Source organism: Sceloporus occidentalis, unplaced genomic scaffold (assembly GCF_023333645.1).
Source record: "Sceloporus occidentalis isolate IW3139 unplaced genomic scaffold, rSceOcc1.0.p SCAF_3, whole genome shotgun sequence".
NCBI lineage: Eukaryota > Metazoa > Chordata > Lepidosauria > Squamata > Phrynosomatidae > Sceloporus > Sceloporus occidentalis.
In genome coordinates, this window is record NW_028316983.1 from 95,261 (window position 1) to 119,250 (window position 23,990).

Sequence of the window (23,990 nt, forward strand, 5' to 3'; positions counted from 1 at the left end):
GACAGATAGGAGAGGTGGCAGTAAGAAGAGAGAGGAAAGTTGCATGCCAGGAGGATAGACTGTCAGGGAGGTCCTGGGGCTGAGCCTGCAGGGCCAGAGCAGAAACATGAGGAGGAGCTCCCTGGGAGTAAGAACTCTCTCCCTCGGAGTGTGATGGAGTCTCCTTCTTTGGAGGGAGGTCTTTGAACAAGAACAGTAGCAAGAATATTTCTGTACCACTTACTGATGTAGTCAGTGGTGGGCAAAGTGTCAGCTAATTGCCCCCCACAAGCTGGGGACTCACTTTAGGGACCTTGGAAGGATGCCGTGGAGAGTCAACCCCGAGACCCTGGCTGGGATTGAGCTCACAACCTTGTGGTTTGTGAGTGAGTGGCTCAGGAGAGGCACTGAACCCCTGCGCCACCTGGGTTGCTAAACAGAGGCTGGATGGCCGCCTCTTGGGGATGCCTTGATGGAGAGTTCCAGCATAGCAGAAAGGGGCTGGACTGGATGGCCCCTTTTGGGGTCTCTTCCAACTCTAGGCTTCTAGGTTGAGATGGGGGTGGATGGGAGCTGAGGACAATTCAAAGGCAGTTAACAATCTCAGTAGCAGAGATGACCCTGCTGCAAATGTCTTCCTCTCAAGGGGCACTGGAATGAACACAGCATATAACATTATTGCTGGGGAAAGAGGTCTCTTAGAAAGCTCATATTCAGCCTGTAAAAGCCAAGGAGGATGACACCAGTTGTGAGGCAGGTCCTGTAGAAAGTATTTTCCACCTCGACCTCAGGAGGGTAAGAGCCGTTCTGCTTCAATGGGGGATGATGGAGCCTCCTAAAAAGAGGCTGGAGGGTCATCATTGCTCCCAAGGGGGCTTGGATGCTTCAGCAGGAGCAAAGCAAAACCCCATTGGGAGGCAGCCATCAGAACAACAGCAGTTCTGATCTTTTCCCAACAGATGAGGTGCTTACATTACAAAGTGTGTGTGTGTGTGTCGGGGAAGAGGAGAAAAGCCCCAAGGCCTGTGACTCTGCAAATGGCGGCAGGACCAGGGTAGGAGGACCACTGCTTGCTGCTGGCAGGACAGCTGCCAAGGCGCTGGTCTTTCCCCATCTCAGTCCCACCTTGCCTCGCCATTTCCATCCTTCGCTTCAAGCAGCAGCCAGTGGAAGTTTTTGCCAAACACCTTAGTAAGGCTTTAAAATGTGCCGCTACAAGACTCCTTCCCCACTTTTGTTGCCACTCCACCTCTCACAGAAAATGGAGTGTTCCAGTGTCAGACTGCTAGTTTTTAAGGAAGCGTTCCCTCTGGCGCTCAGGCCTTAGATGCACAAACTCATGCTTAGCTCTCAAGCTTGGTCCAGTTTACAAAACCAGAATGTAAGCCTAGAAAACTAGGGACAAGAATGACTGTTCCCCAGCTGTGTTTCCTCCTCAATCGCCTTCTGTTCTCCCCAGGGGCCTTAAGAGATGTGAGCGTGGGGCTGCTGACCACCCCCCTATTTCCCTCCATTCACTGACTTGCAGCAAACAAAACGGAGACCATCTCTAGGGCTGGTCCCTCTCTCCTATCCAGTCCAGACACACACAGCCCTGGTCATCTCTTGCATGAGCCATCGCTCCAAGTCCACAGAAAAGCGCTCTGGCTCTTTTCAAGGGACACAAAAACTTTTATTGAAGTCTGGGGTGGGGGAGGAATAGGTCAAATGATAAAAAGGACGGAGAGAGATGGCCGCTGATGGAGGTCTCCCAGGAAAGGCGCAGCCGGCGCATGCGGCTCCGCAAGGAGGAGGCCCCCGGTCAGACGAATATGAGCCGGGTCTTCTTCTGGTTGACCTGCCAGACATTGAGCTCCTCGTATTCGCTAAGGGCAGCCTGGAACTGTGCAGGAGTGAAGCCCTTTGACACGCAGCGCTGCTCTGCCTCGCCAATATGGACGGAACGGGCCCCATCAGCCGGCACCATTTCTCGGATGGCCGCAAAGATCAATTCAGAGGGGCGCTGCGTCCTGCGGAGGCAAGGGAACACTCAGCTCTGGATCGCTGCCAGCCACCGCAGGGACGCCAGGCTGGTTTGCGGCAGAGGTACTCACCTACTTAGCTGCCCTTTGTCAGCCAAAAGGGAGTCTTTGGACATCTCCATCAGGCGCATGGCCTCGTTCACGTCCTCCTTCTCAACCACGTCCACGCGCCTCAGCCGTGCCTGTGTTGGGAAAAGGGCCACCGTTTACCCTCAAATGCCAGGCCTGGAGGGAGTGCCTCCCCTCTGCCAGGACTGGGGTACACTTACTTGCACCCTACAAGCATTATTAAACAAGCTATCACAAGAATACGCTCTGGAAAAATTTCATAGTCCTTGGGGGGAACCATAGTTTTGTGGGACATGTCAGAGCACTCTGGTGCCACAATAAACTACAATTCCCAAGATTCCCTACCACTGATCCAGGGAAGTTAAAGTGGTCTCAAATTGGGTTATTTCTGCAGTGTATTCAGGACCTGTGTAACCTTCCACGTCCCACGCTCCGAGCCTCAGAGCAAGGCAATGGTGGCAGAATAAATCCAGCCAAGTTTAGAAATGCTGAACAATCAAGTTAGAGACAAAGACTGTATAAAAGTAGATAGATCACGAAAAGCTACGCAAAGCCCTCAAAGACATTGGGGTGGCACTCGGCTTGATAGTCCTGTGGAGAAGAGGCCACCGTCAGAACAGAATTCGGGGAAACAGAGTAGATCCCAATAGGCAAAAAGGGTCAGGCAAGGCTGCATCCTATCACCCTTCGGTGCTTGTTTGACTTATATGCTGAAGACATCATAAGAAAAGCAGAATTAGAATCAGAAAAAGGAGGACTGAAGGTAGGAGGAAGCAGCATTAACAACCTCAGATATGCGGACAATGACACCATACTATTCAGGCGTTGCAACCGTTAATACGGAAGGTCAAAGATGAAAGTGCAAAGGCAGCTCTGATGCTGAACATAAAGAAAACAATGACCGCAGAAGAAATACACAAATTCAATCCAGACAATGAGGAAACTTAAATAAGAAATCCCATATCTAGGATCAAACATTGACTAGAATGTTACATCTTGCCTGATGAAGAAGAAGCCCATGGAGCTTCGAAAGCTTGCAACAAGTATATTGTGCATTTTGGTTGGCCAATAAAGGTATCGCTGATGGATTTTTGTTTGGATTTGTTAAATGGTCAACACAGCCATGTTTTAGGAATGGGAAGAGCAGCTACGAAAGAACTGGAAAAGATCCTGAAGAGCAAAGACATACAACTGAGCACTAAAATCAGACCCGTCCAGGCCACAGTTTTCCCCATCATCCCCATGAATGGATGGGATCCTTGGCGATGTCTCACCCAAAGAGGAGCCATGAGTCCGAACCGACTTGAGGGCAGCTAACAACAACAATCACAGGAGAAAAGTATAAGCTATGGGCCTTTGCGGACAATCTTGTAACCATCTTTGAAGATCTGGATGAAAGCATACCTAAACTATTAGATTTACAAAGCAAAATCTGCAATGCTAACTAGAAACCTGACAAAAACTAAAGAGAAAGAATAGCAGGAAAAACCAGGTTTCCAAACACAATCAAACTCCCCGACTGAGGAGGGAGTGTCACTCTCTTGCTGATTTGCTGGCGCACGCAGCATGTCTGGCTTCCTTCATTCCCCTTTGTGCTCCATAGCTCTTGGGAGCCCACCTCCCATCATCCTTGCAGAGGGCCAGGAGCAGCCCAGCCCAGCCCAGCCCAGCCCTACAACAGCAGGAGCATCTCAAGGGGACCCTGAACACCGAGGGGCCTGAGCCATGTGCGTCTTCCATTGACTGAATGACGACGCATGACCATTCCAGTGACTGGCAACTCGTGGGAGGCAAGCTGGGAATAGCCCAGCAGTGGCCCAAGGCTGCCGAAACATCAAGGTCCCCAGCCACCCCCTCACCCTTCCCTGACTCACCAGCGCAGTGGCCAGGCGCAGGATGCCCAGCAAAGTGCGGGCGGAGGTGTAGGTGGTGTCCTTGCTGGCCCAGGCCTCCTTCCGCATTTCCACGTAGGCCGCCGTGATGTAGTCAGCCAATGACTCCGGCACAGTCGGCTGCTTCCGCTTGCACATGGCGATGTAGCGCCTGCCGGGAGACCGTGGGTATACACTTCAGCTGGGGGCTTCTATGCCTCCCATGCCGAGCTCCTTCCCTCCCTCTCTAGATATCCAGGGATTCCCCCCTAGCAACCAGGGCAGGCCGCATCCTTGCCGTCTCCTTACCTCATGAGGCCCATGTCGAGCTGCTGGAACTGGCAGGGTGGCTGTCGGCTGTGCTGGTGGACATAGGTGATGTGCTGAGCCAGGCTGCAGGCAGAGAGGGAGAGAACGAATTGTCACAGCTTTCCAGGCAGGAATCGACTTGAGAGTCCCCCAGCCATCGCTGCAACGCATGCCCCTGCCGCACTCCCTCGGCCTGCGTCCTCACCGAAGATCATTGTCGCGCTCGGGCCGGTCCTGGATGAGCCAGAGGAGGTCGAAGCGGGAGAGGAGGGCAGCTGGCAGCTGGATGTTCTGCTCCAGGCTGCGCTTGGGGTTGTAGCGCCCGTAGGCGGGGTTGGCAGCCGCCAGGATGGCACAGCGGGCGTTGAGGGTGGTCAGGATCCCCGCCTTGGCAATGGAGAGGGTCTGCTGCTCCATCACCTCGTGGATGGCCGTGCGGTCTGACTCCAGCATCTTGTCGAACTCGTCGATGCAGCAGACGCCCCGATCCGCCAGCACCAGCGCACCCCCCTCCAAGGTCAGCTCCCCTGTCAGTGGATCCCGTAGCACCGCCGCCGTCAGACCTACTCCAGAGGAGCCCCGCCCCGTTGTGTACTGGCCTGCAGAGGAAGCGTGGGAGGCTAAGGAGGCCCTTGGCCTGGCTGGACACCCCTCCAGCCACCCCTCCCTCCACCTTGGGAGGGCGCTGGACCACCCTTTCCCCCTCACTCCCCCAGCAGCCAGAAAAGAGGGAAAGCTGGGGGCAGTGGGGTGCTGCTGAGCAAAGGACCTGTGGGGCTCTGTGCAGAAGGAAGCCCCTCCCAGACCTCTGCCAGGATTACTTTACCCCAACACAGCTGGGGAAGAGAACAGGGGCAGCCTGCCACCCCTCCCTGGTAGAAGCAGGCAAGGTGCCTCCCATGCCCAGGCAAATGGGAGCCCCCGGGCAGGGGCTGCTTCTGACCCTCCCGTTGCTTCAGACTCCAACTCCCATCATCCTTCACTGCTGGCTCTTTGGTCAAGCATGGGAAGAAGCTATCACCCCTGAGTACTCACTGCGTGGTGCCAGGCGGGTGATGTAGGAGAGCAGCTGGGACTTTGCCACGCCAGGGTCTCCCATGAGGCAGATGTTGATATTCCCTAAACAAGGGGAACGGAGGAGAAATATGGGGCATTCTTTCTGAGCTGACAGCCGCTGTCTCCTGCAGAAGGGACTGAGGAAGACTGACAGGGGAAGGGGGAGAGGATGCCCTCCGACCGCCATGGGGCGGCCCTGCCTCCGCGGCCCCAGTAAAGGAGCTCCCTGCCTTGTGCCTTACCCCGGATCTTCATGCCCCGTGGGTTCTGGTCCACGCCGCCCACCAGCAGCAGCAGAAGCGCCTTCTTCACATCCTCGTGGCCATAGATTTCAGGGGCAATGGAAGCCGCCAGCTTGTCGTAGAAGTCCTCCTCTGCAAGACAAGCAGGGTGCCAGAAGAGCAGGTTGTTGGCTTATTAATTTAATTCCTATCCTACCCGCCTCCCTCCCAACATGGGGCCCAAGACGTGGCATGAATGCCAAAGGGAAGCATCCATCCCCTGCAAGAAGGGCGCCAGGACCAAGTGGCGGAGGCAGGGAGAAAGCCAGTCCGCCTAGGACCAAGGAGGAGGCCACGTTCCCAAGAGAAGCACACACATGCGCATGTGTGTTTTACAAAGACATCACACCAGTAACCCTCGGAGGCAGAATCCCTGAAGCTTGAAAGAGATGCCGGCAGACATGCTAATCAAGTCCTCCCCAGAAAATGGTATCTGCACAGTTGACAGCAGAGAGCAAGAAATGGGGAAAGGGAAGGAGAGTTCGATGCCGCCCCTTGCCCCACCAGCCCTGACCAGGGCCAGACTGGAGCTGCTTCCTCTTGTTCTGGATTCTCTGCTGGAACTCCTTCCTGGCAAACTTGGCCAGGATCTCCGCCTTGGACATCTGCCAAGCCTCCTCCTCCTCCTCCTCCAGCCACTGACCTTCGAAGGGGGCTTTGCCCCAGAGGAAATCTCTCCTCCCCATCCTTTCTGCCAGCTGCAGCTTCCTGCTTGACCAAGACGTTACCAGGAGCCTCTTGCAAGTCCAAGACTATCTTCTGTCTGAACCACAGACACACGCGTGGCACCTGCCACCTTCTGCACCACTTTTGGCACCAGCATCACCCACACCCCAAAGACCCATGCTTCCAGGGGAGAGGAGGGGTCGGGGTTACAAGCTGAATCTCACCGGTGATCTGGCGCAGCTCTTCCTCTGAGAGGCCCTCCTCTTCCAGCTCCTCCTGCTCGCTCTTGCTCAGGCAGACGATGTGGTGGGCTTCCAGGTATGTGTCTGACAGGAGGCCCTGAGAGGAGGCACGCCACTTGGTCACCCACAGCCCACTGACCTCAGGTGCCCCATTGCCACCCACTGCCCACCCCGCCTGACTGCCCCCACCTGCAGGAGCTGCCGGAAGCCAGTCTGCCGCACGGGGAGGAAGACCCCGGTGATGCTGACGTGGTCTCCGGGCTGCACCAGGCGCGTGTTCTCTCCTTGCATGCTGACGGCCATGGAGCGTGGCAAGTTGCCCACCGGCACCTGGTCACTCTGCAAGCAAAGAAAGCGGGTGATGAACTGCCAGGTCGGAGGCAAAGGAAGGCAGGGGGCCCCCTCCAAGGCCCAGCCAGATCCCCAGGCGGGAAGGAGGGTCCTTTCCACAGAAGACCCCTGACTGCTCACGAGAAACTCTCTTGAGCCCCTCCAGTGGCTGAGACAGCTGCAGAGGAGAGCCAACCCAGGCAGGACCCACGGGGGAGCTTCCATGGGGGACAGGAGGGCTCCTGCTGTGGGGCTGGAGGGCACCCAGGAAGGCCAGCAGAGCCAAGAGGAACAGCCTGCAGAGGCTCCAGCATTGATGCCCGATCTTCTTTGTGAGATGGGAGCTTCTGAGAGGCTTGGGCTGAACTGAGGAGCTGCCTGCCTCCAGGCCACCTGCTCCTCGCACCTGCAGTCTCCTGTGGCATCCCACCCCAGAGCCTCTCTTTCCCCACAGCAGCCCCTGCCCTCCATCCTGAGTGAGGCCCAGGGCCACAGGAAGCCTCAGCTGTGCTTGGGGACTAGAGAAGGGGGAGGCACCAGCAGAAGAAAAGCCCCCCCCCCCCGGTCTCACCAGCTCCTGGATCCTGAGCTCCTGGTACTTGATGAACTTGGAGCCCCGGCTCTGGAGATACAGACGGCCCCCGGCCCGGTTGGTCTGGCACTCCCGGCTGGGGCACATCAGCAGCGGGGTGAAGGTGGGGGCCTGGATCTGGGGAGAGATGTGGGCAGGGGGTCAGGCCCCTACAGTCCCATTCCTCCACCTGCCCGCCTCGAAGGGCTGGTGCTCACCGGCTGATAGGTCTCTGCCCCGCACTGGTCGCAGGAGTAGGTGGCCACCACCATCCGGGGCTTGACCTCCGAGACGCGGGTGACGATGCCCCGGACGGCCACCAGCTTCCCGATGGAGTCGGCCTTCACCTCCCGGATCACGCGGGGCTTCGTGGTCGAGGGGGCCTTGAAGTAGACCTCGCTGCCGGTGGGAGGGAGGGAGGGAGGGAGGGGGTTAAGCAGAGGGAGGGGGTCCTGGCGGCTGTCCTTGGCCAGGGGGTCCTCCCGGGGCCCCATCCCAGCCTTAAAGCTGGAGGGACCCGGGCCCTCCCTCCCCTGGCCCCGACTCACAATCTCCGCATGAGCTCCGGGGGGAACTGGTTCTGGGGGTCCCTCCCGCTGCTGCCTCCGCCGCGTCCCTCCAGCAGCAGCCGGTGCTCCAGGTAGACGTCCAGCGCGTCCTTGTGGGCGACCTGCGGGAGGAAGGAGGGTCAGGGCCGCCCGGAGACCCCTCCAGGGCCCCCGCCCCTCCCAGGCCCAGGCCTTACCTCTCCGCTCCGGAAGGCCGGCAGCAGCTCGGAGGCGGCCTGGGCAAAGAGGCGCTGGTAGCGCAGGGTGTTCTCGGCGGCGGCCTCCGCCAGCGCAGGGTCCTCCTCGGCCACATGGTCCAGGTCCACCCGCAGTGCCTGGGACTCCCGCTGCGCCAGCGAGGCCTGAGGGAGGGAAAGGCCTGGGTCAGGCCTCCGTGGCTCGGAAGGAGGCAAGCCCAGATCGGGCGCTGTAGCTGCTTATGCCTGGTTACTGGAGCCATTAGCAGCTGCTCGTTGATCAGGTTCACGGCAGCAATGAGCCTGCAATGAGCTCCTCCCCTGCCGCTGGGGCTCCGTGGCAGGAAGGCAAGCGGCGGAGGAGCCTTGTGCCGGAGCCACGGACGGACGGAGGAGGAGGAGGCGGCGGAGCACCGCAAACTACTCCTGGGCCAAGCTTCCAGACGTCAGCGCCCCGAAGGCGAAGAAGGGCCCTCCCCAAACGGCCCTGTTCCGAGGCTGCGAGGCCTCCTCCGAGGAAGGCGCCGCTCTCTCCGCCTCTCCGCCCCGCGGCCAGGGCGCCTTGCCAGGCCTGAAGGCGCGGAGCAGCAGGCGCAGAGGCGGGGCTGGGGCTAGGGCTGGGAAGGGCCCGCTCTCCCTCGCTCTCACCAGCTGCCGGCGGTAGGGGAAGCGCTTCCCGGCCGAGGCCTCGCCCTGGCCCTGCTCCTCCTCCGTGAAGAACCCCTCCAGGAACGCCTTGGCCTTCTCTGCGGGGGAAGGGCGGGAGAAGAAGGTCAGCCCCGCCGCCGCCGCCGCCATCCAGCCCTCCTCCCTTATCGCCTGCCTGCCTTCCTTCCTTCCTCACCGATCTCTGCGCCGTATTCCTTGCCGCCGCCCTTCGCCGCCATCTTCCCCTCCTTCTTCTCCGCTCCTTTTCCCGCGCAAAAATGTGTGCGGGAGGCGCGGCCACCGCTCCACGTGACCACGACCCTCAGCCAATCGCCGCCCCCGGCGGTCCCGCGCGACGCGAAAGGGGCGGGGTCTCTCAGGCCCCGCCCCTTGAGTCCCTCCCTCTCGGGGGCTCCATCGGAGCGTCTCCTCTGGGCATGCGCAGAGTGCTGCTGCTGCTGCTGCTGCTGCTGCTGCTGGGCGCCGGCCATGTTCGCGCAGGTCTTCGTGCTCTCCTCGCGGGGCGAGCGCCTCCTCCACAAGGACCGTATCCTCCTCCTCCTCCTCCTCCGAGGGAAGGGAGGGAGGGAGGGAGGGAGGGAGGGAGGGAAGGGGCCAGGGTCCCCTGCTCCAGCAGCAGCCTTCCTTAACGGCCCAGTCCGAGGCGGCGGCGCCTGCGAGGAGGAGGAGGAGCAGGAGGACGGGGCCCCGTCGCGGTTGTCGGGTCCGGCGCTGGAGGAGGCCTTCTTCCGCGGAGTGGCGGCGCTGGCCCCCGACCAGGCCCCGGTCTTCTTCGCGGTGAGCCAGGCGGAAGCGGAAGCGGAAGCGGGGTCCCTGGCTCCGGCCCCGGCGGTCACTCTGTTTCTGTCTCTGACTCTCAGGGCGGCGCCGGGGTCCACTTCGCTCACGTCCGTCACGCGGGGCTCTTCTTCGCGGGCGCCCTCCGGCCGGGAGCCTCGCCCTTCGCCGCCGTGGAGTTCCTCAACAGGTCAGCCCCGGAGGGAGAGAAGGAAGGAAGGGGGCGAGCAGCTCTTCCTCCCTCCCTCCCTCCCTCCGGCCACTGACCCTGCCTCCCCCCCAGGCTGGCCGCGCTGACCAGGGACTGCTGCGGATCCCTCGAGCAGAAGGCCCTCGCCCTCAACGCCCCCCTCCTCCACGAGCTCCTCGACGAGATGATGGTCAGTCCCCAGCCAGGGGCCCCGGCCGAGACCCTCCCCAGCACACGCCCCGCTCGCGGGCAGGGCTCCCGGGCCACGACCCTCCCCAGCACCTCTGCAGAGGCCTTGCTGCCCCAGCCCCAGCCAGAGAAGAGGCTGAGCCTGAGACCCCGACTGCCCACCTGCCTCCCTCTCGCCTCCAGGACTACGGCTACGTCCAGACGACGGCCCCAGAGCTGCTGAGGAACTTTGTCCAGATGGAGCCGGTCCTGGGCCAGCGCTTCAGCCTCCTCGACCTCAGCACCGTGGGCCTGGTGAGCAGGGCCCTGGGGCCGCATCCTCCGGCCCCCTCCTGGCCTTGCCTCCAGGGCTAGGGCCACCTTCCCGGGGGGGGGGGGGAGTTAGGGCGAAGCCTCTTTGGGGGCAGGCATCCCCCCCAGCAAGGGCTGCGCTTGGAGCTGTGTCTGCCACCTGGGAGGAAAGCGCAGGAGGGGCAGCGGTGGCGGCATCCCCTCCAGCCCCCGGGGCATTCCTTGCTGAAGGGGTGGGCTTGCCTTCACAAGAGGGCCCCAGCTTTCCAAGAGGAGGGACCAGAGGGTGGGGAGGAAGGACCCTCCGGAGGGGAAAGGCCTGGACTCAGCCGTAAGCGGCGCCCAGCGGGGGCTGCGCAGAAGGGGGAGCGGACACTCGTCAAATGCTTTCAAGGCTGGCATCTGGAGCTTTCTGTGGGTTTTCTGGACTGTGGCCGCATTTGGGAAGAGCTTCTTGCTGACCCTTCAGCTGCGTCTGCGGCTGGCATCTTCCGAAGGGAAAACCCACAATCAGCTTTGCTGGAGGTTTGTCCACAAAGGAGCCTGGCCCCATTCATCTGGGAGACGGCCGCCGACACTGGCTTTTGCGTTCTCCCAGGCCCTGCTGAGGCGGCGGACTGCCTTCCCCTCCGTGGGCAAAGGAAACAGGCTGGCTGCCACTCTGGTCCCGGGGGCAATTAGGAAGGGGCCATTTTGCACCCGCTTCCGCACCAGTCTGTTGCTCACCCCAGTTCCTAATGCTCTTTCTTTTGTGGGGCTGCAGTTTGGAGCAGACACGCAGCAAAGCAAGGTGGCCCCCAGTTCTGCAGCCGCCCGCCCATCTCTGTCCCTGAGAGGGGAACAGGTGAGGAACCGGCCCTTTGCTTTTGCTGCCTAGCTTGGTCCTTCTGGAGCTATCAGCCCCACGCGGCCTTCAGAGGGTGGCACCTGGGGCTAGGCCCATGCGCTCATATGGCACTGTGCCAATGGCCCCTTCCCCATGTACCCCCTCTGCCTCACTCTTTCCGCAGGGGTCACGGCCGGAGATTTTCCTGGACGTCGTGGAGCGTCTCACGGTGATCATTGCAGCAAACGTGAGTTGTTCAGGGCAGATTTGGGGGAAAGGGAAGCCATCTTGTGCACCCTCCCCTTGCTGCCCTCCCTCCCTCCTTGGGTCAGTTGGGGTCTGCCCAAAGGGGAGGAGCAGCACCAGGGGCTATTGGCTTTTCCCTCCCCAGGGGACCCCCATGAAGGCCGACATTCAGGGGGAAATCCGGCTCAAGAGTTTCTTTCCCGGCTGCTCTGGTGAGTAAGCAGGTAACAGGTATGTGCCGCTTTTGGGGAACAGACCCATTCTTCACCTGGAAGTGCCTCTTTTCCTGGTTCAGGTCCGGGGGGGGGGGTCATCATTTTTGCCCAAAATGCCAGGAAGTGGCTGCCTCTAAGGCTCTTTGGAAGGCCTGCTGGTCTCTCTGGAAATTTGCCCACCAGAAAGAAAGAGCAGCCGAGGACCCCCATTCTCTTTAACGGAAGGGGGGCATTGCTTCAAGGCATCCCCTCCCCAAGAGTAATGCAAGGGACACAGGTCTGGAACCCAGCTCCCATTGCCACCACAAAGCGGGGGGTGGGGGGCAGCCCTGGCCAGAGCTGGTGGCAGCAGCATCAGCAGGAAGGCCTGCCAGCCAAAGCCAGAGGAGCATCTTTGCAGACATTTGCCCCAGCCAGAGGTGTGTGCACAAGCCAAAAAGGCCAGGGCAGTTCTAGGCTGCGTTAGCAGGAGGTCCAGGCCAAGGGAAGAAGCGGTGCCAGCCTGCTCTGCTTTTTGCAAGGAGACATCTCTCTCCAAAAAAACCTGGGAGGGTTTACGTAGCTGCTGGCACTGTCCACCTGTGGAACAGATTCCCTCAAAAGAGTTCTTTGGTTAGAGGTTGGATGGGGATCTTCCAGGAGTGCTTTAACTATGGGGCCTTGCATTGGGAGGGGGCTGGCCGATGGCCCTTGGGGTCCTTTTTGGTTTTGTTTATGGGGGACATGGGCGGTTCCTCCTACTGGACCCAAACGCCTGCATTCTGATGGGACCATGCCTTTCCTTCCCTTCTAGAGATGCGGGTGGGCCTCACGGAGGAGTTCTGCATGGGCAAGATGGAGCTTCGGGGTAAGTGTGCAGCCCCCTCCCCAGCCAAGCTCCTCCAGGACCCCTTCTCTCCTTTCCTCCTTGAACCTGCGTCCCTCTTGCTCTCGCCCCCAGGCTATGGCATGGCCATCCACGTGGATGAGTGCTCCTTCCACAGCTCTGTGAAGCTGGATGAGTTTGAGCGCAGCCGCATCCTGCGCGTGAATCTGAGTCAAGGGGAGGTAAAGGGGGAGAAGGGACTGAGGTGCAATGGGGTTGGGAGGCATTGTCCAGGAGGATCCCTGACCCCTTCCTCCTTCGGAGCAGGTGACCCTGATGCAGTACCAGCTGGCCAATGGCAGCCCCACGACTCTGCCTTTCCACCTCTTCCCCACGGTCAGCCATGAGCCTGGCAGCCGGTGAGGAGCCCCCATGGGACCTTTGATAGCTGCTGCTGCTGCAGCTGGGGAGGTGGGCAAGCCAGGGGGTCCCTCCCACTTCTGCCAGTGTTTTCTCCATTCCAGGGTGCAAGTCTACCTCAAGCTCTGCTGCCATCTTCCCCCAAAGAGGTAAACTGTCTTCAGTTGCAGTTGTCAGGAGTGAGGGGCCGTAAGCGCGTCCCCCACAGCTGCTCCTCCTCACTGCCCTCCCCCTCTCATTCTCAGCCACGCCGTGAACGTCCGTGTCCACCTCCCCGTCCCCAAAGCTGTGCTCAGGTGAGTCAGGCTCCCCGCTCAAGGCAGCCTCCTCCATCTCGTAATGCGGCATGTGCCACACAGCCAAGGCGGGCGCACCTTTTCCTTGACTGCTCCACTTCTTCCTTGCCAGCCTCTCCCAGGAACTGAGCAGCCCTGAGCAGACAGCCACCTTGCAGGCCACCACCAAGTCCATTGAATGGGTTGTGCCCCGCATCCAAGGGGGCTCCCAGCTTTCTGCCCTCTTTAAGGTGAGTGGTGAAGAGGAGCCCAAGGGAGGCCTGGTTGGGGGGCCCTATGCCACGCCATTCTCCCCCCTCCAAACTTGCCTTGCTTTTCTGCAGCTGGAGGTGCCAGGGCTGAGCCGGGCAGGGCTGCTGGAGCTGGGCCCCATCAACGTCTCCTTCGAGGTGCCGTCCTACACCAGTTCAGGGCTGCAGATCCGCTTCCTCCGCTTCGTGGGGCCCCAGCCCAGCTTGCTCCATCGCTGGGTGCGCTATGTGACCCACAGCGAGTCCTACGTCATCCGCCTCAATGCGGGGTAGAGACTCTGCCTTGGCCAGGCTGCCCTCCTCCCTCCCAGGACAGAGAGGGACAACCTGGAGGCAGTCTCTTTGCACAACCAACTTTATTCCTGAACAGACATGAACAGCCAAAGCGGCTGCCCAGAACTCAACAAACAGTTCAACAGCAAACAGCCTCGCTTGCTCACCCAAACACCAAACTAGGGCCCCCCAACCTGGCCCTAAGGAACGAGGTGGGCACTGACGCTGTGCCCTCAGAGGAGGAGGGTCACAGTCTGGGATGGTGTTGCTCCACGGCAGGCAGACGGGACGTGGCACAAACTCTTTCAGGAATGACAGGCAGAACCACAGCCTCAGGCCTCCTGGAGAGGGAGAGAAAGTGGGGGCATGGGGGCTGTGGACGGATCCATGCCACTCTTCCCACGAGGCTTGTATCCTACTAACCCTGGGGCCTGAACAGAGTCTTGCAGTGCAGAACCAGCCTACTTTCCTTTCTCCTTTATTTTTGGTGTGGGGGAGCTGATGAGATGACCATCCCAGTTGTCATCACCAAGTTGGTGGCATGAGGAGCAGCCCTAGAGCCCCGGCTGCTGGGGTGGGCTTTGGCTGGATCCAGCCAGGGGCGGTCAAGAGGGAAGCGGAGGGTGAGCCAGGCCCACACCTTCCCTTGCCATCCCTGTTTACTTCCCATCAGGACTCCTGCTGAAGGGAAGGGGGTTCCGACGGAGGGTCCGCAGACACTGGGCCTTCCCACGGCCCCCATTACCTGCCCAGAGCCAGCGTCGTCGTCCTCACTGTTTTCTGGCTCCTCAATCACTGCCTCTCCAGCTGCCATCAGCTGTAGCCTGTGGGGCATAAACACCAGGGTTGAGGGGGGATAGGACTCAGTTTCTTCCACACAGAAGAGAGAGAGAGGATGTTCTCAGGCAACAGTTTAATAGGTGTGTCCCCCCCGCCAGCCACTGACCACAGAAGGCCAGTGGCCCATCTCGCTCCCAGGATTCAGGGCTGCCCAAAGTCACCCAAGAACCTTCTTGGAAGCGCAGCCTGGCCCAAGGAGCTTCCTTTTGGATGCCGCCTCCGGGCACATGAGGGGAACACCGAGGATATACCTGATGGCCAGTGCTAGGACAACTATTAAAGGGGGAGACGCCAGGGGTCCTCCAATCTAAAGTGTTCACTGCTTCTCACTCGCCTCTGATCAGAACTGGAAAGGGCCCCAAAGGCCACCCTGTCCTACTCCACCCCCCCCCCCTTCAATTCAGGATCTCCCATCTAGAGCATCCTCAGCAGGCAGAGTCCAGATTGTTTCTGAAGACCTCCAGAGACCTCTCTGGACAATTGTGTCCTTGGGGAATCAAGGCTGCCTGCTCTGCCTCCTGAACACAACTGCCCTCGGTGGTGGCACTCCTAGTTGCCCCTGGCTCAAAGGGGCAGCATCCTGCCGTTTGCCTCTGGAATTGCCTGGCTGCCCACCTTCAGCGAATCACACACACAGGGCTCCAGTGCAGAGAAAGAAGCCACTATTCCTATATCCTTCCCTGGTTCCTCTCTGCTCACTTTATTTCCAAACATCCCCAAACTCTGCCCTCCTCCGTCCTTTGGCTTGCCCTCTCCCACTTGCCTGCTCTAGCTCCTGCTCTAATCTGCGGAGGGTCCTGCCATGGATGGGGCACAGCAGCTGAAGAGAGTTGCCAGTGTGGCACATCCACTATGCAAGGCCTGTACTGGGTCCAAGGGGAGCTTGGCGGGAAGTGACTTTGGGCCAGTTGCTCACTTGGGATGGTGGCACATTCACACCTTCCAGAATCTCTCAACCCGAATTAGACTTACTTTTGCCTTCTGCAAAACACTTTCCATGTCTGCTTGGTCTGGAGCACTCCTGTGCTGGTCACTCAGACACATGTGCAGAGGACAGCCAGCCCTGCAAGGTGGACAGCAACCCTCCCCGCAAGGTCCCCAGCCTTACCGATTCAGCCTCCAGTCCTGGTGGAGGACATTGCGGTCCTTCAGCTGCGGTGGGCGGTGGTCCTGAGGAGGGGCCCCTGAGGGCCATTGGGAGACCAGCCGTGGGTGGCTGCTGCAACAAAGAGCACAAACGCACCAGCAGCACATTAGGGCCAGGGATGCATGTGAAGAAATGCATGTGCTGCCACTCCTCAGCAAAATCCCTCCTCACCACGAACCAGGTCTCTTGCCTACCTCTGCAAAAACTCTGACTCTGAGCCGGAGTCTTCCTCCTCCTCTTCCTCCTGCGCCAGATGAAGGCGCCCCATTGCCTGGCGCGTCCCCTTCAGAGCGGTGGAGGTCATCAGAGGGGTCTGCAGGCGGCTACTGCTTCTGCTGGAGGGGAGGCTGGCATCGCTGCCTTGGCGCCTGAAAGACTCTGGCAAAGCAGGGCAAGCTGGATGATTTCCACCTGCAGATCTGCACAACTGGGTCCCTCCCTTCCCAACCACAGGGCCATAAAGGCATCCCCCCCCCCTCTTACGCGCACACACACACGGGAGGTATGCAGCCAAGCACTGAACTTCGTGGCACCTCCCGTTCACCCACCGTCCAGGCGTCTCCTCTTGGCAGCCGGTCTGGGCCTCCCCTTGACCTCCAAATCACGCTGGGGGTCTGCCCCTTCTTGGGGGCTCAGGGAACGCTGATAAATGAGGAAGGAGGCCCAGCGGGACGCCTCGCTCTCCTCAGAGGAGAGGTGAGACTGGCGCATCATCATCAGATAGGACAAACTGCGAGGGGAGCAGGAAGAGCCAGATCTTAGCAGCAGCGGAGCAGAGAAGGGGCAGAGACCCCTTCCCCCCAGAGGATGCCCCTTCTTCACCCCCCCCCCCCAGGTGCTCACAGCGGGGCTTTGTCGGGGTGCATCAGCCGAGGGGAGAATTCACTCAGCAGCTCCAAGAAGGGCAGGTTGACGAGACCCAGCTGGGCGTTGGGGGAGCCAGCCTCCTGGAAGGCAAACTTGATCCCAGCCCTGGAAAGGAAGAGAAAGAGCGGCAATGGCAAGGGCCCTTCACCCTCAGATGGGTCCCCAGAGGAGGGCATCCCTCTCACTTGTGCAGAGCAACGAGGGCCGAGCGGTTCTGCAGCTGGTGCAGCCCAAAGAGCAGGGAGAACCGTCGGGCCAAGTCTCGGATCTCCTGGAAGGCCGCCGAGTCCACGCCTCCCGGTCCCTGCTCCAGGAACAGCTGGGTCAGCAACTATGAGGAGGAAGAGAAGGAGGGTTTTGCATCGGCCACCAGCAATGCCCCTGCAGACGCGGCCCCAAGAGCCCCCGCCCCAATACCTGCTGCAGGCTGAGGAGCAGCGTGTGAGCCCACTCCGTCCGGTCAATCTGGCGGGCCCGATTTAGGGTCTCCTTGATGATGTCCCCATAGTCATCATAGAACTGAAAGAGAAGAAAAGAGCCAGACGTGGGGCAGCAGCGCTTCCCAGGAAGGTTCCTCTGCAGCCAGAAGCCCGGTTGAGTACAGCCCCAAGGCGCAACGATGGTGGAGGGGAGACCATCATGGCAGCTGGCCCCATGGAGGCCGGTGGGGGGGGCACGCTCTGCTGCCAAACGCTGGTCTGGCCAGAAGAACCTATTCAGAACAGTCCGCCGCTCGGTGGCTGTGCAGGTTCTACAGAGACCGAACCGGTAGAGAAGGCAGCAGCCTCACCCAGGATGACTCCAGAACAAGGAAAGGGGTTGCAGTGGCTCCCAAGGACAGGACCCATCCCCAAATGTTCCCCAAGTGCCAGTCTTAATTGTTTCTCCCATTAAAGCATCCCTGTGCTCCCTTGGGTCAATTTAAGGATGTCTTTGGCCAGGAAGTAAACTGGAAATCAGCATCTGCTTTACTTCCTGCTTAGAAAAGGCCTCTCTCCTGGGCCTCAAACATAAGGAAATTTCATGCACACACACATGCACAAATAAATAAAATCTGAACAAGGGACCACAAACAGCCTTTTGCCCACCTCTGCTCTAAGGGAGCAACGTGTGCCGCAAGGAAGGGGCTTGAAGCCGGAGGAAAAGCCCTGGAGCCAAGCTACTCCTGCTGTCACTGAGAACTATGGAAATGTGTCCCCAAAGTTTTCGTCAGGCCCATAACTCTCGAGGCTGGGCTCTTTTCCCTGCCAAGGCCATGGAGAACATAGAGCAGAGAGAGAAGACACACCAGAAAGAAGAGCTTTGAAAAAGAGAGGAAGCAAGCCTTACTGAATGGAAATACGAGAAGGAAAGATCCTTTAGAACTACAGAGCGATAGAGTCAGAAGAGACCCCAAGGGCCATCCCCTTTCTTCCATGCAGGAAGACCCAATCCAAGCTCTCCCTGTGACAGACCAAGAAGGAGACTCCATCCATGCAGGCAGGAGCCTCTTCTATTGCTGAACTGACAGCGACCTAGAAGAAGAGCAATTTCCAAAGCGACCAGCTTCTTGGGCAGCAAAGAACCAGCACCAGCCCACTGCGTCCCTGGTCTTCCTGCCCAGCAGAAGAAGCTCTCTTCCTCCTGGAAGCCTCCCTTGGACTGGAGGGCCCAGCAAGGATGCCCACCGCAGGGGCTGAAAAGGCCTGGGCCAGAAACACTGTCCACACCACCCTTGGGGCAGCAGATGACGGAGCCCTGGTAGCACAGCCATTAAATGCCTGTCCTGCAGCCACTCACTCACAAGCCACAAGGTTGCGAGTTCAAATCCCAGCCAAGGGCTCAAGATTGACTCAGGCGTGCATCCTTCCAAGGTCACAAGCCACCCATCTTGTTGAGGGGCAATTAAGTTAGTGCTTAAGTACACTGAAAAGCGGAACAGAAATACACTTGCTATTGCTAGAGAACCAGGGAGGGATGGAACAGGGCAAAGGGGCACCCCCATCTGGCCCTGCCCTGCCCCCCAGGTACCTTGGAGTAGTACTTGAAGACATCGGAGGCAGCGCTCAGCTCCAGCACTCCATAGACAATGAGCTTGCAGAATCCAGCCAGCAGATTACGGCGCTGGTGCAGCTGCTCGATCTGGAGCGCCTCCTCCTCCTCCTCGCTGTCTGGGGCCATGAAGTGGGAAGAGGAGGAAGGTGGGTGGGGTTGCCTTCTGGAGGGGGTCACACCCAAGGCAACTGGCGCCCCCCGCAGCAGCGCTACCCATCCCTGACCTTGAGCTTGGCAGTGGTTGAAGACATGGTCCACAATGAAGCCTGCCAGCTGGAACTGCAAGGCCAACTCTGCCTGGTACTCCAGCTCCGGTGGCAACAGCGCAGGGTGTCCTCCTCCTCCTCGGGAAGACTGGGGTCCAAGGATCAAGAGGAGATCGCTCAGGAGCAGAAAGGCCTGGGGAGGAAAACCAGGGAGGGGGAGAGTCAGGACTCATCCAAACAGAAGGGACTGGCCCTCTGGGGAAGTTGGGGGGGTGGGTTCCCTTTCATGCGACGGCGCCAGGCGCAGCAACCTGCTCCTCCTCCATTGGGACATCAGGGCCCCTCTGTGGCATCGGACTTCCCCTACACCCTGCTTCCTCTCCCTCCTCTGCCATTTGTATGTATTTTGCTTATTTTATATCTTGCCTTTCTCCCAAAATGGGATTTCCTCTCACCAATTCCTGAACACAAGGACACTCTGCACCAATACAAAACTCATTGCCTTTTCAGTGTGTACTGTTTTTCTTAGGCCACAAGAGGCCTGAATCTAGAATGGATGGGGAGGAGAAGCAGAGTCCAGCTTTCTCTCTGCAAGCCACCCAGTCAGGTGAATGAGAGATCATGGTGCTTAGCAATTCCCTTCAGTGCTCCTCTTGGAAAAGGAAGAGGACAGTTGGCTGAACCCAGCCACTGACAGAGGGAATGGTCCCACCACTTGTGGCCAAGGCCTGCAGAAGCCTGGCAGCCCCTGGAGCTTCTCGCCTTGTTGGGCTGGGCTTGGACCAACCTGTCACTCACCTGTTCCTTGACCTTGTGGTCCATATTCATGAGGCAGCTCTGGCAGAGAGAGCAGAAGGACACCACTTGCTCCTTGAGGCCCAACAACTGCTCCTGTCCGGTGGGGAAAGGGGTGTCAGGGAGGCCAAGGGAGCAAAAAGGACTCCTCTTGAACCAAATCCCTGCTCACCTGGCTGGGAACGGGCTCGGCAGCTGAACCCGAGAGATGGGCCAGTTCCCAGAGCAGCGAGAAGTAGGAGCAGGTCATGGCGGAGACAACCACCTGCAAGGAAGGAAGGAAGCCATTAATCTACCCGTGCCACAGGAAGGCTGGTCCTCTGAGGGAAAAGCAGGGGCACCTCCTCTGCAGCTGCGGGAGTGGAAAGGGCAGGAGGGGTAGCTGGAGCACCCCGACCCACCAGTCAAGGGCCCAGGTCAGTTCAAACTCAACCCTGCGCCCTCTAGTACCTCCTGAGGGACCTCGCCTGTGTCCACCGCATGGTGCAGGAGGCACATGCAGGGCTCAAAGAAGCGCCACGGAGTCAGATCATGAGCACTGTGGACAAAAGAGCAAAAGGCTAAGCAGCACGGCCTCTCCCTTTAATCCACTCACCAGGAGCCACATGAAGGGCAAGGCAGGCCTGCTTTTCCCCACAACTGTTCCTGAACCCCGCAACCATGCACCAGGGCTATGGCGTATGTGTGTGTGACTGGACAGACAAGGAGATGGACACAGCCCGTCCAGAACAAGGGAAGAGGAGGAGGAGAGCCCGAAACTCTCCCTGCCTCCTTTCAGGCCCACGGACTAGAGCGTGACCCTAATCTCTCTCTCTGCTCCTGCACTTGCCTGTGGAAGATGGCAATGCGCTTGAGAGTGGCAGCCATGCTGTAGGCATCTTCTTCCTCCAGGAAGGAAGCCTGAACAGGAAGGAAGGGAGGAAAAGGAAGAGAAGGAAGGTAGGGCTCACCCCAAACGCCTCTGTCTTTTGTCTGGAGGGAGAGTAACCTGAGAGCACAGGGGGGGCCTGCCGCTTGATTGTTTGCCTGCCCCCCACCCAAACCACCCGTCATTGCCTTCCTCCAGCCTTTCGTCAGGAGCCACCTTTGGACTGCAGCACAGCTGGGACAGAACACATTCCCACTTGAAAACAGATAAACCAGGATCAAAATCTCCAGAAGGGAAAAAGATAGGTATTTGGACAGCAAGCAGGTCATTCTGAAGACCAAAAAGCATCCTACAATGAAGAGTTTGAGAGCTCCTGATGGAGCCAACCTGCCCAGGCATTCAAAGGGGTCAAATTGGGCAGCCCTCGCTCCCTCCACCCCACTGACCAATGCCTTCAGGCCATGGAAGGGGAAAGCCAGTTTCAGTGAAGCCCTCTCCCGGCAGCCCCAGCGTCTTCCCCCAGCAGGTCCAAGTCTGCTCCAGAGGGCTAAACGACTGTCCAGGCCAGACTTTGGTGGAGCATGGGGCTGCTGCAAGGAGGGTGGTACTGCTGAGAAGATACGAAACGCCTTTCCTGTTTGTGTGTTTATCCCACTTTATCCCTTGACCTGAATAGACTAGAAAGCTGGGCCAAAGCTAACAAAATGAAATTCAACACAGAGAAATGTAAGGTATTGCACTTAGGGCGGAAAAATAAAATGCACAGATATAGGATGGGTGACAGCTGGCTGAATGAAACTACGTGTGAAAGGGATCTAGGAGTCCAAGTAGACCACAAGTTGAACATGAGTCAACAGTGTGATGCGGCAGCTAAAAAGGCCAATGCTATTTTAGGCTGCATCAATAGAAGTATAGTGTCTAGATCAAGAGAAGTAATAGTGCCACTCTATTCTGCTTTGGTCAGGCCCCACCTAGAATATTGTGTCCAGTTCTGGGCACCACAATTCAGAAAGGACATTGAGAAACTGGAGCGTGTCCAAAGGAGGGCGACAAAAATGGTGAAGGGTCTGGAAACCATGCCCTATGAGGAACGACTTAGGGAGCTGGGGATGTTTAGCCTGGAGAAGAGAAGGTTAAGAGGTGATATGATAGCCCTGTTTAAATATTTGAAAGGATGTCATATTGAAGAGGGAGCAAGCTTGTTCTCTGCTGCTGCAGAGAACAGGACCCGGAACAATGGATGCAAGCTACAGGAAAAGAGATTCCACCTGAACATTAGGAGGAACTTCCTGACAGTAAGGGCTGTTCGACAGTGGAATGCACTCCCTCGGAGGGTGATAGAGTCTTCTTCCTTGGAGGTCTTTAAACAGAGTCTGGATGGCCATCTGTCAGGGATGCTTTGAATTGGATTTCCTGCATGGCAGGGGGTTGGACTGGATGGCCCTAGTGGTCTCTTCCAACTCTACAATTCTATGATTCTATGATTCTATGAATGCTTTTGCTTATTGAACAAGATCCTGGCAACTCCTCAGACGATGTTTTCAAAGAGACTTCCAAACACAGACAACACAATACAACATATGCCCAAGTGACTTCCTATTTGGCATGAGCCGGGTACCAAGTTAGATCAAGGCGCTGGAGGCTGGCATGCCATGTGAAGTCCCAACGAAGACTTGGGTAAAGAGGTCCTCCTCCTCTTTAAACTGAGAACGGCCCTAGCTAAAAAGAACCACACACACACACATACACAAACACACACACAGGCCTGGGAATGTGTGTTTGTTTTCCCTTCTGTTTCTGAGCAAAACCTGCACTTCATCTGTTTGTCTGCAATGAGAGCCAGTGACCCTGGCAGTGTTTCAGCCATGGCTTCAGACCCTCTTCTCTATGCTCTGAAGACAGATAGAGAGATGGAGGGACAGTTGGAGGAGAGCATGGCAGGGGCCTCCTCTGGTCTACCTGCCAGGACAGCAAGAAAACCACGGAGAAAGTGGGGGGCTTGGCAGCCTTCTCCCTTCTGATGCACATTTGCTCCTGGAAGCAGCCACTGTAACGTGGATTAACATGGACCACCACCACTTTGAGACTCTGAATATATTGTCAGCTTAAATGTATAGACTGCATAAACTTAGAGAAGTACTGAGGGCGATTCCATGGTCAGAAATCCTAAAAGATAAAGGAGTTCAGGACGGATGGGACTTTCTCAAAAGGGAGATACTGAAGGCACAATTTCAAATAGTTCCAGTGAGAAAGAAAAACGGGAGGTGTCTCAAGAAACCAGGATGGATGACTAAGGAACTTTCAACGGAGATGAGTTTGAAACGGAAGATGTATAAGAAATGGAAAAAGGGGGAAATCACCAAAGAGGAATTCAAAGAAATAGCAGGCATGTGTAGGAGTAAAGTCAGAAAAGCTAAAGTGCAGAATGAACTCAGTCTTGCTAGAGATGTTAAGAACAATAAAAAGGGCTTTTTTGGATATGTCCGCAGCAAAAGGAAGAAGAAGGAAATGGTAGGGCCACTGCGTGGAGAAGATGGCAAAATGCTAACAGGAGATAGAGAAAAGGCAGAATTACTCAAGACCTTCTTTGCCTCAGTCTTCTCAGAAAAGGCAAAGGGTGCTCAACCTGAAGATAATGGAGCAGAGGACAGAATAGGGGAATTTCAGCACAGAATAAGTAAAGAGATAGTAGAGGAACACCTTGTTAATCTAAATGAATTTAAGTCTCCGGGACCAGATGAACTCCATCCAAGGGTACTAAAAGAACTGGCAAATGTAATATCGGAGCCATTGGCAATCATATTTGAAAACTCCTGGAGAACAGGAGAGATCCCAGCCGACTGGAGGAGGGCAAACGTTGTCCCCATCTTCAAAAAGGGGAAAAAAGAGGATCCCAACAATTATCGTCCAGTTAGTCTGACATCAGTTCTAGGAAAGATTCTGGAGCAGATCATTAAACAGAGAGTCTGTGAACATCTAGAAGGCAATGCCATAATCACAAAAAGTCAACATGGGTTTCAGAGAAACAAGTCATGCCAGACAAACCTAATCTCTTTCTTTGATAAAATTACCAGCTTGGTAGATGAAGGGAATGCTGTGGATATAGTATATCTTGATTTCAGTAAGGCCTTTGACAAGGTTTCCCATGACATTCTTGCAAACAAGCTTGTAAAATGTGGGCTAGACAAAGGAACTGTTAAATGGATCTGTAATTGGTTGACCGGCCGAACCCAAAGGGTGCTCAACAATGGCTCCTTTTCATCCTGGAGGGAAGTGACCAGTGGGGTCCCACAGGGCTCTGTCCTGGGCCCAGGGCTATTCAACATCTTTATCAATGACCTGGATGACAGAATTGGGAGCATACTTATCAAATTTGCAGATGACACCAAATTAGGGGGAATAGCTAATACCCCAGAGGACAGGATCAAGATCCAAAATGATCTGAATAGACTAGAAAGCTGGGCCAAAACTAACAAAATGAAATTCAACACAGAGAAATGTAAGGTACTGCACTTAGGGCGGAAAAATAAAATGCACAGATATAGGATCATGGGGGACACCTGACTGAATGAAAATACATGGGAAAGGGATCTAGTAGTCCAAGTAGACCACAAGTTGAACATGAGTGAACAGTGCGATGCGGCA

At 57.4% G+C, this 23,990-nt stretch overlaps 3 protein-coding genes across 9 annotated transcripts in view; 1 reads left to right on the top strand and 2 right to left on the bottom strand.

Annotated features, from left to right (window-relative positions):
- Positions 1-1,629: 1,629 nt before the first annotated feature.
- Positions 1,630-9,347, bottom strand: LOC149315359 (DNA replication licensing factor MCM7-like). The gene is made up of 15 exons (XM_089513346.1): positions 8,985-9,347; positions 8,789-8,886; positions 8,141-8,305; positions 7,944-8,065; positions 7,614-7,794; positions 7,396-7,533; positions 6,684-6,833; positions 6,477-6,591; positions 5,548-5,679; positions 5,285-5,368; positions 4,455-4,848; positions 4,250-4,333; positions 3,944-4,112; positions 2,073-2,182; positions 1,630-1,988 (listed from the first exon to the last, which is right to left on the bottom strand). The coding sequence occupies exons 1-15, from the start codon at positions 9,277-9,279 to the stop codon at positions 1,781-1,783; spliced, it is 2,445 nt and encodes an 814-aa protein (XP_089369472.1). The 5' UTR covers positions 9,280-9,347; the 3' UTR covers positions 1,630-1,780.
- LOC149315360 (AP-4 complex subunit mu-1-like) lies at positions 9,255-13,609 on the top strand. 3 transcript variants are annotated; one of them, XM_089513348.1, is made up of 15 exons: positions 9,255-9,335; positions 9,447-9,586; positions 9,670-9,776; positions 9,870-9,966; positions 10,149-10,259; positions 11,020-11,100; positions 11,267-11,329; positions 11,474-11,540; positions 12,337-12,390; positions 12,484-12,590; positions 12,676-12,767; positions 12,873-12,917; positions 13,014-13,064; positions 13,177-13,294; positions 13,388-13,609. In XM_089513348.1, the coding sequence occupies exons 1-15, from the start codon at positions 9,278-9,280 to the stop codon at positions 13,586-13,588; spliced, it is 1,392 nt and encodes a 463-aa protein (XP_089369474.1). In that variant the 5' UTR covers positions 9,255-9,277; the 3' UTR covers positions 13,589-13,609. The 3 variants fall into 3 exon arrangements, with proteins under 3 accessions (XP_089369474.1, XP_089369473.1, XP_089369476.1); XM_089513347.1 differs by having other exon boundaries at positions 12,337-12,590; XM_089513350.1 differs by lacking the exon at positions 11,020-11,100.
- A 233-nt stretch (positions 13,610-13,842) lies between these two features.
- The window catches only part of STAG3 (STAG3 cohesin complex component), a 47,984-nt gene continuing 37,836 nt past the window's right edge, over positions 13,843-23,990 (bottom strand). For 2 of the 5 annotated variants that reach the window (XM_089513345.1, XM_089513343.1), the window contains 14 exons: positions 20,307-20,377; positions 19,928-20,015; positions 19,650-19,742; positions 19,481-19,573; positions 18,701-18,875; positions 18,453-18,592; positions 16,860-16,961; positions 16,628-16,773; positions 16,419-16,547; positions 16,124-16,305; positions 15,770-15,953; positions 15,537-15,647; positions 14,334-14,412; positions 13,843-13,929 (listed from right to left, as the gene is read on the bottom strand). In XM_089513345.1, coding sequence (XP_089369471.1) covers positions 13,921-13,929; positions 14,334-14,412; positions 15,537-15,647; positions 15,770-15,953; positions 16,124-16,305; positions 16,419-16,547; positions 16,628-16,773; positions 16,860-16,961; positions 18,453-18,592; positions 18,701-18,875; positions 19,481-19,573; positions 19,650-19,742; positions 19,928-20,015; positions 20,307-20,377 — 1,602 coding nt within the window. In that variant the 3' untranslated portion in view covers positions 13,843-13,920. Of the gene's footprint in view, positions 13,930-14,333; positions 14,413-15,536; positions 15,648-15,769; positions 15,954-16,123; positions 16,306-16,418; positions 16,548-16,627; positions 16,774-16,859; positions 16,962-18,452; positions 18,876-19,480; positions 19,574-19,649; positions 19,743-19,927; positions 20,016-20,306; positions 20,378-23,990 lie in introns of all 5 variants that reach the window. The other 3 variants (XM_089513344.1, XM_089513341.1, XM_089513342.1) reach the window with 2 other exon arrangements.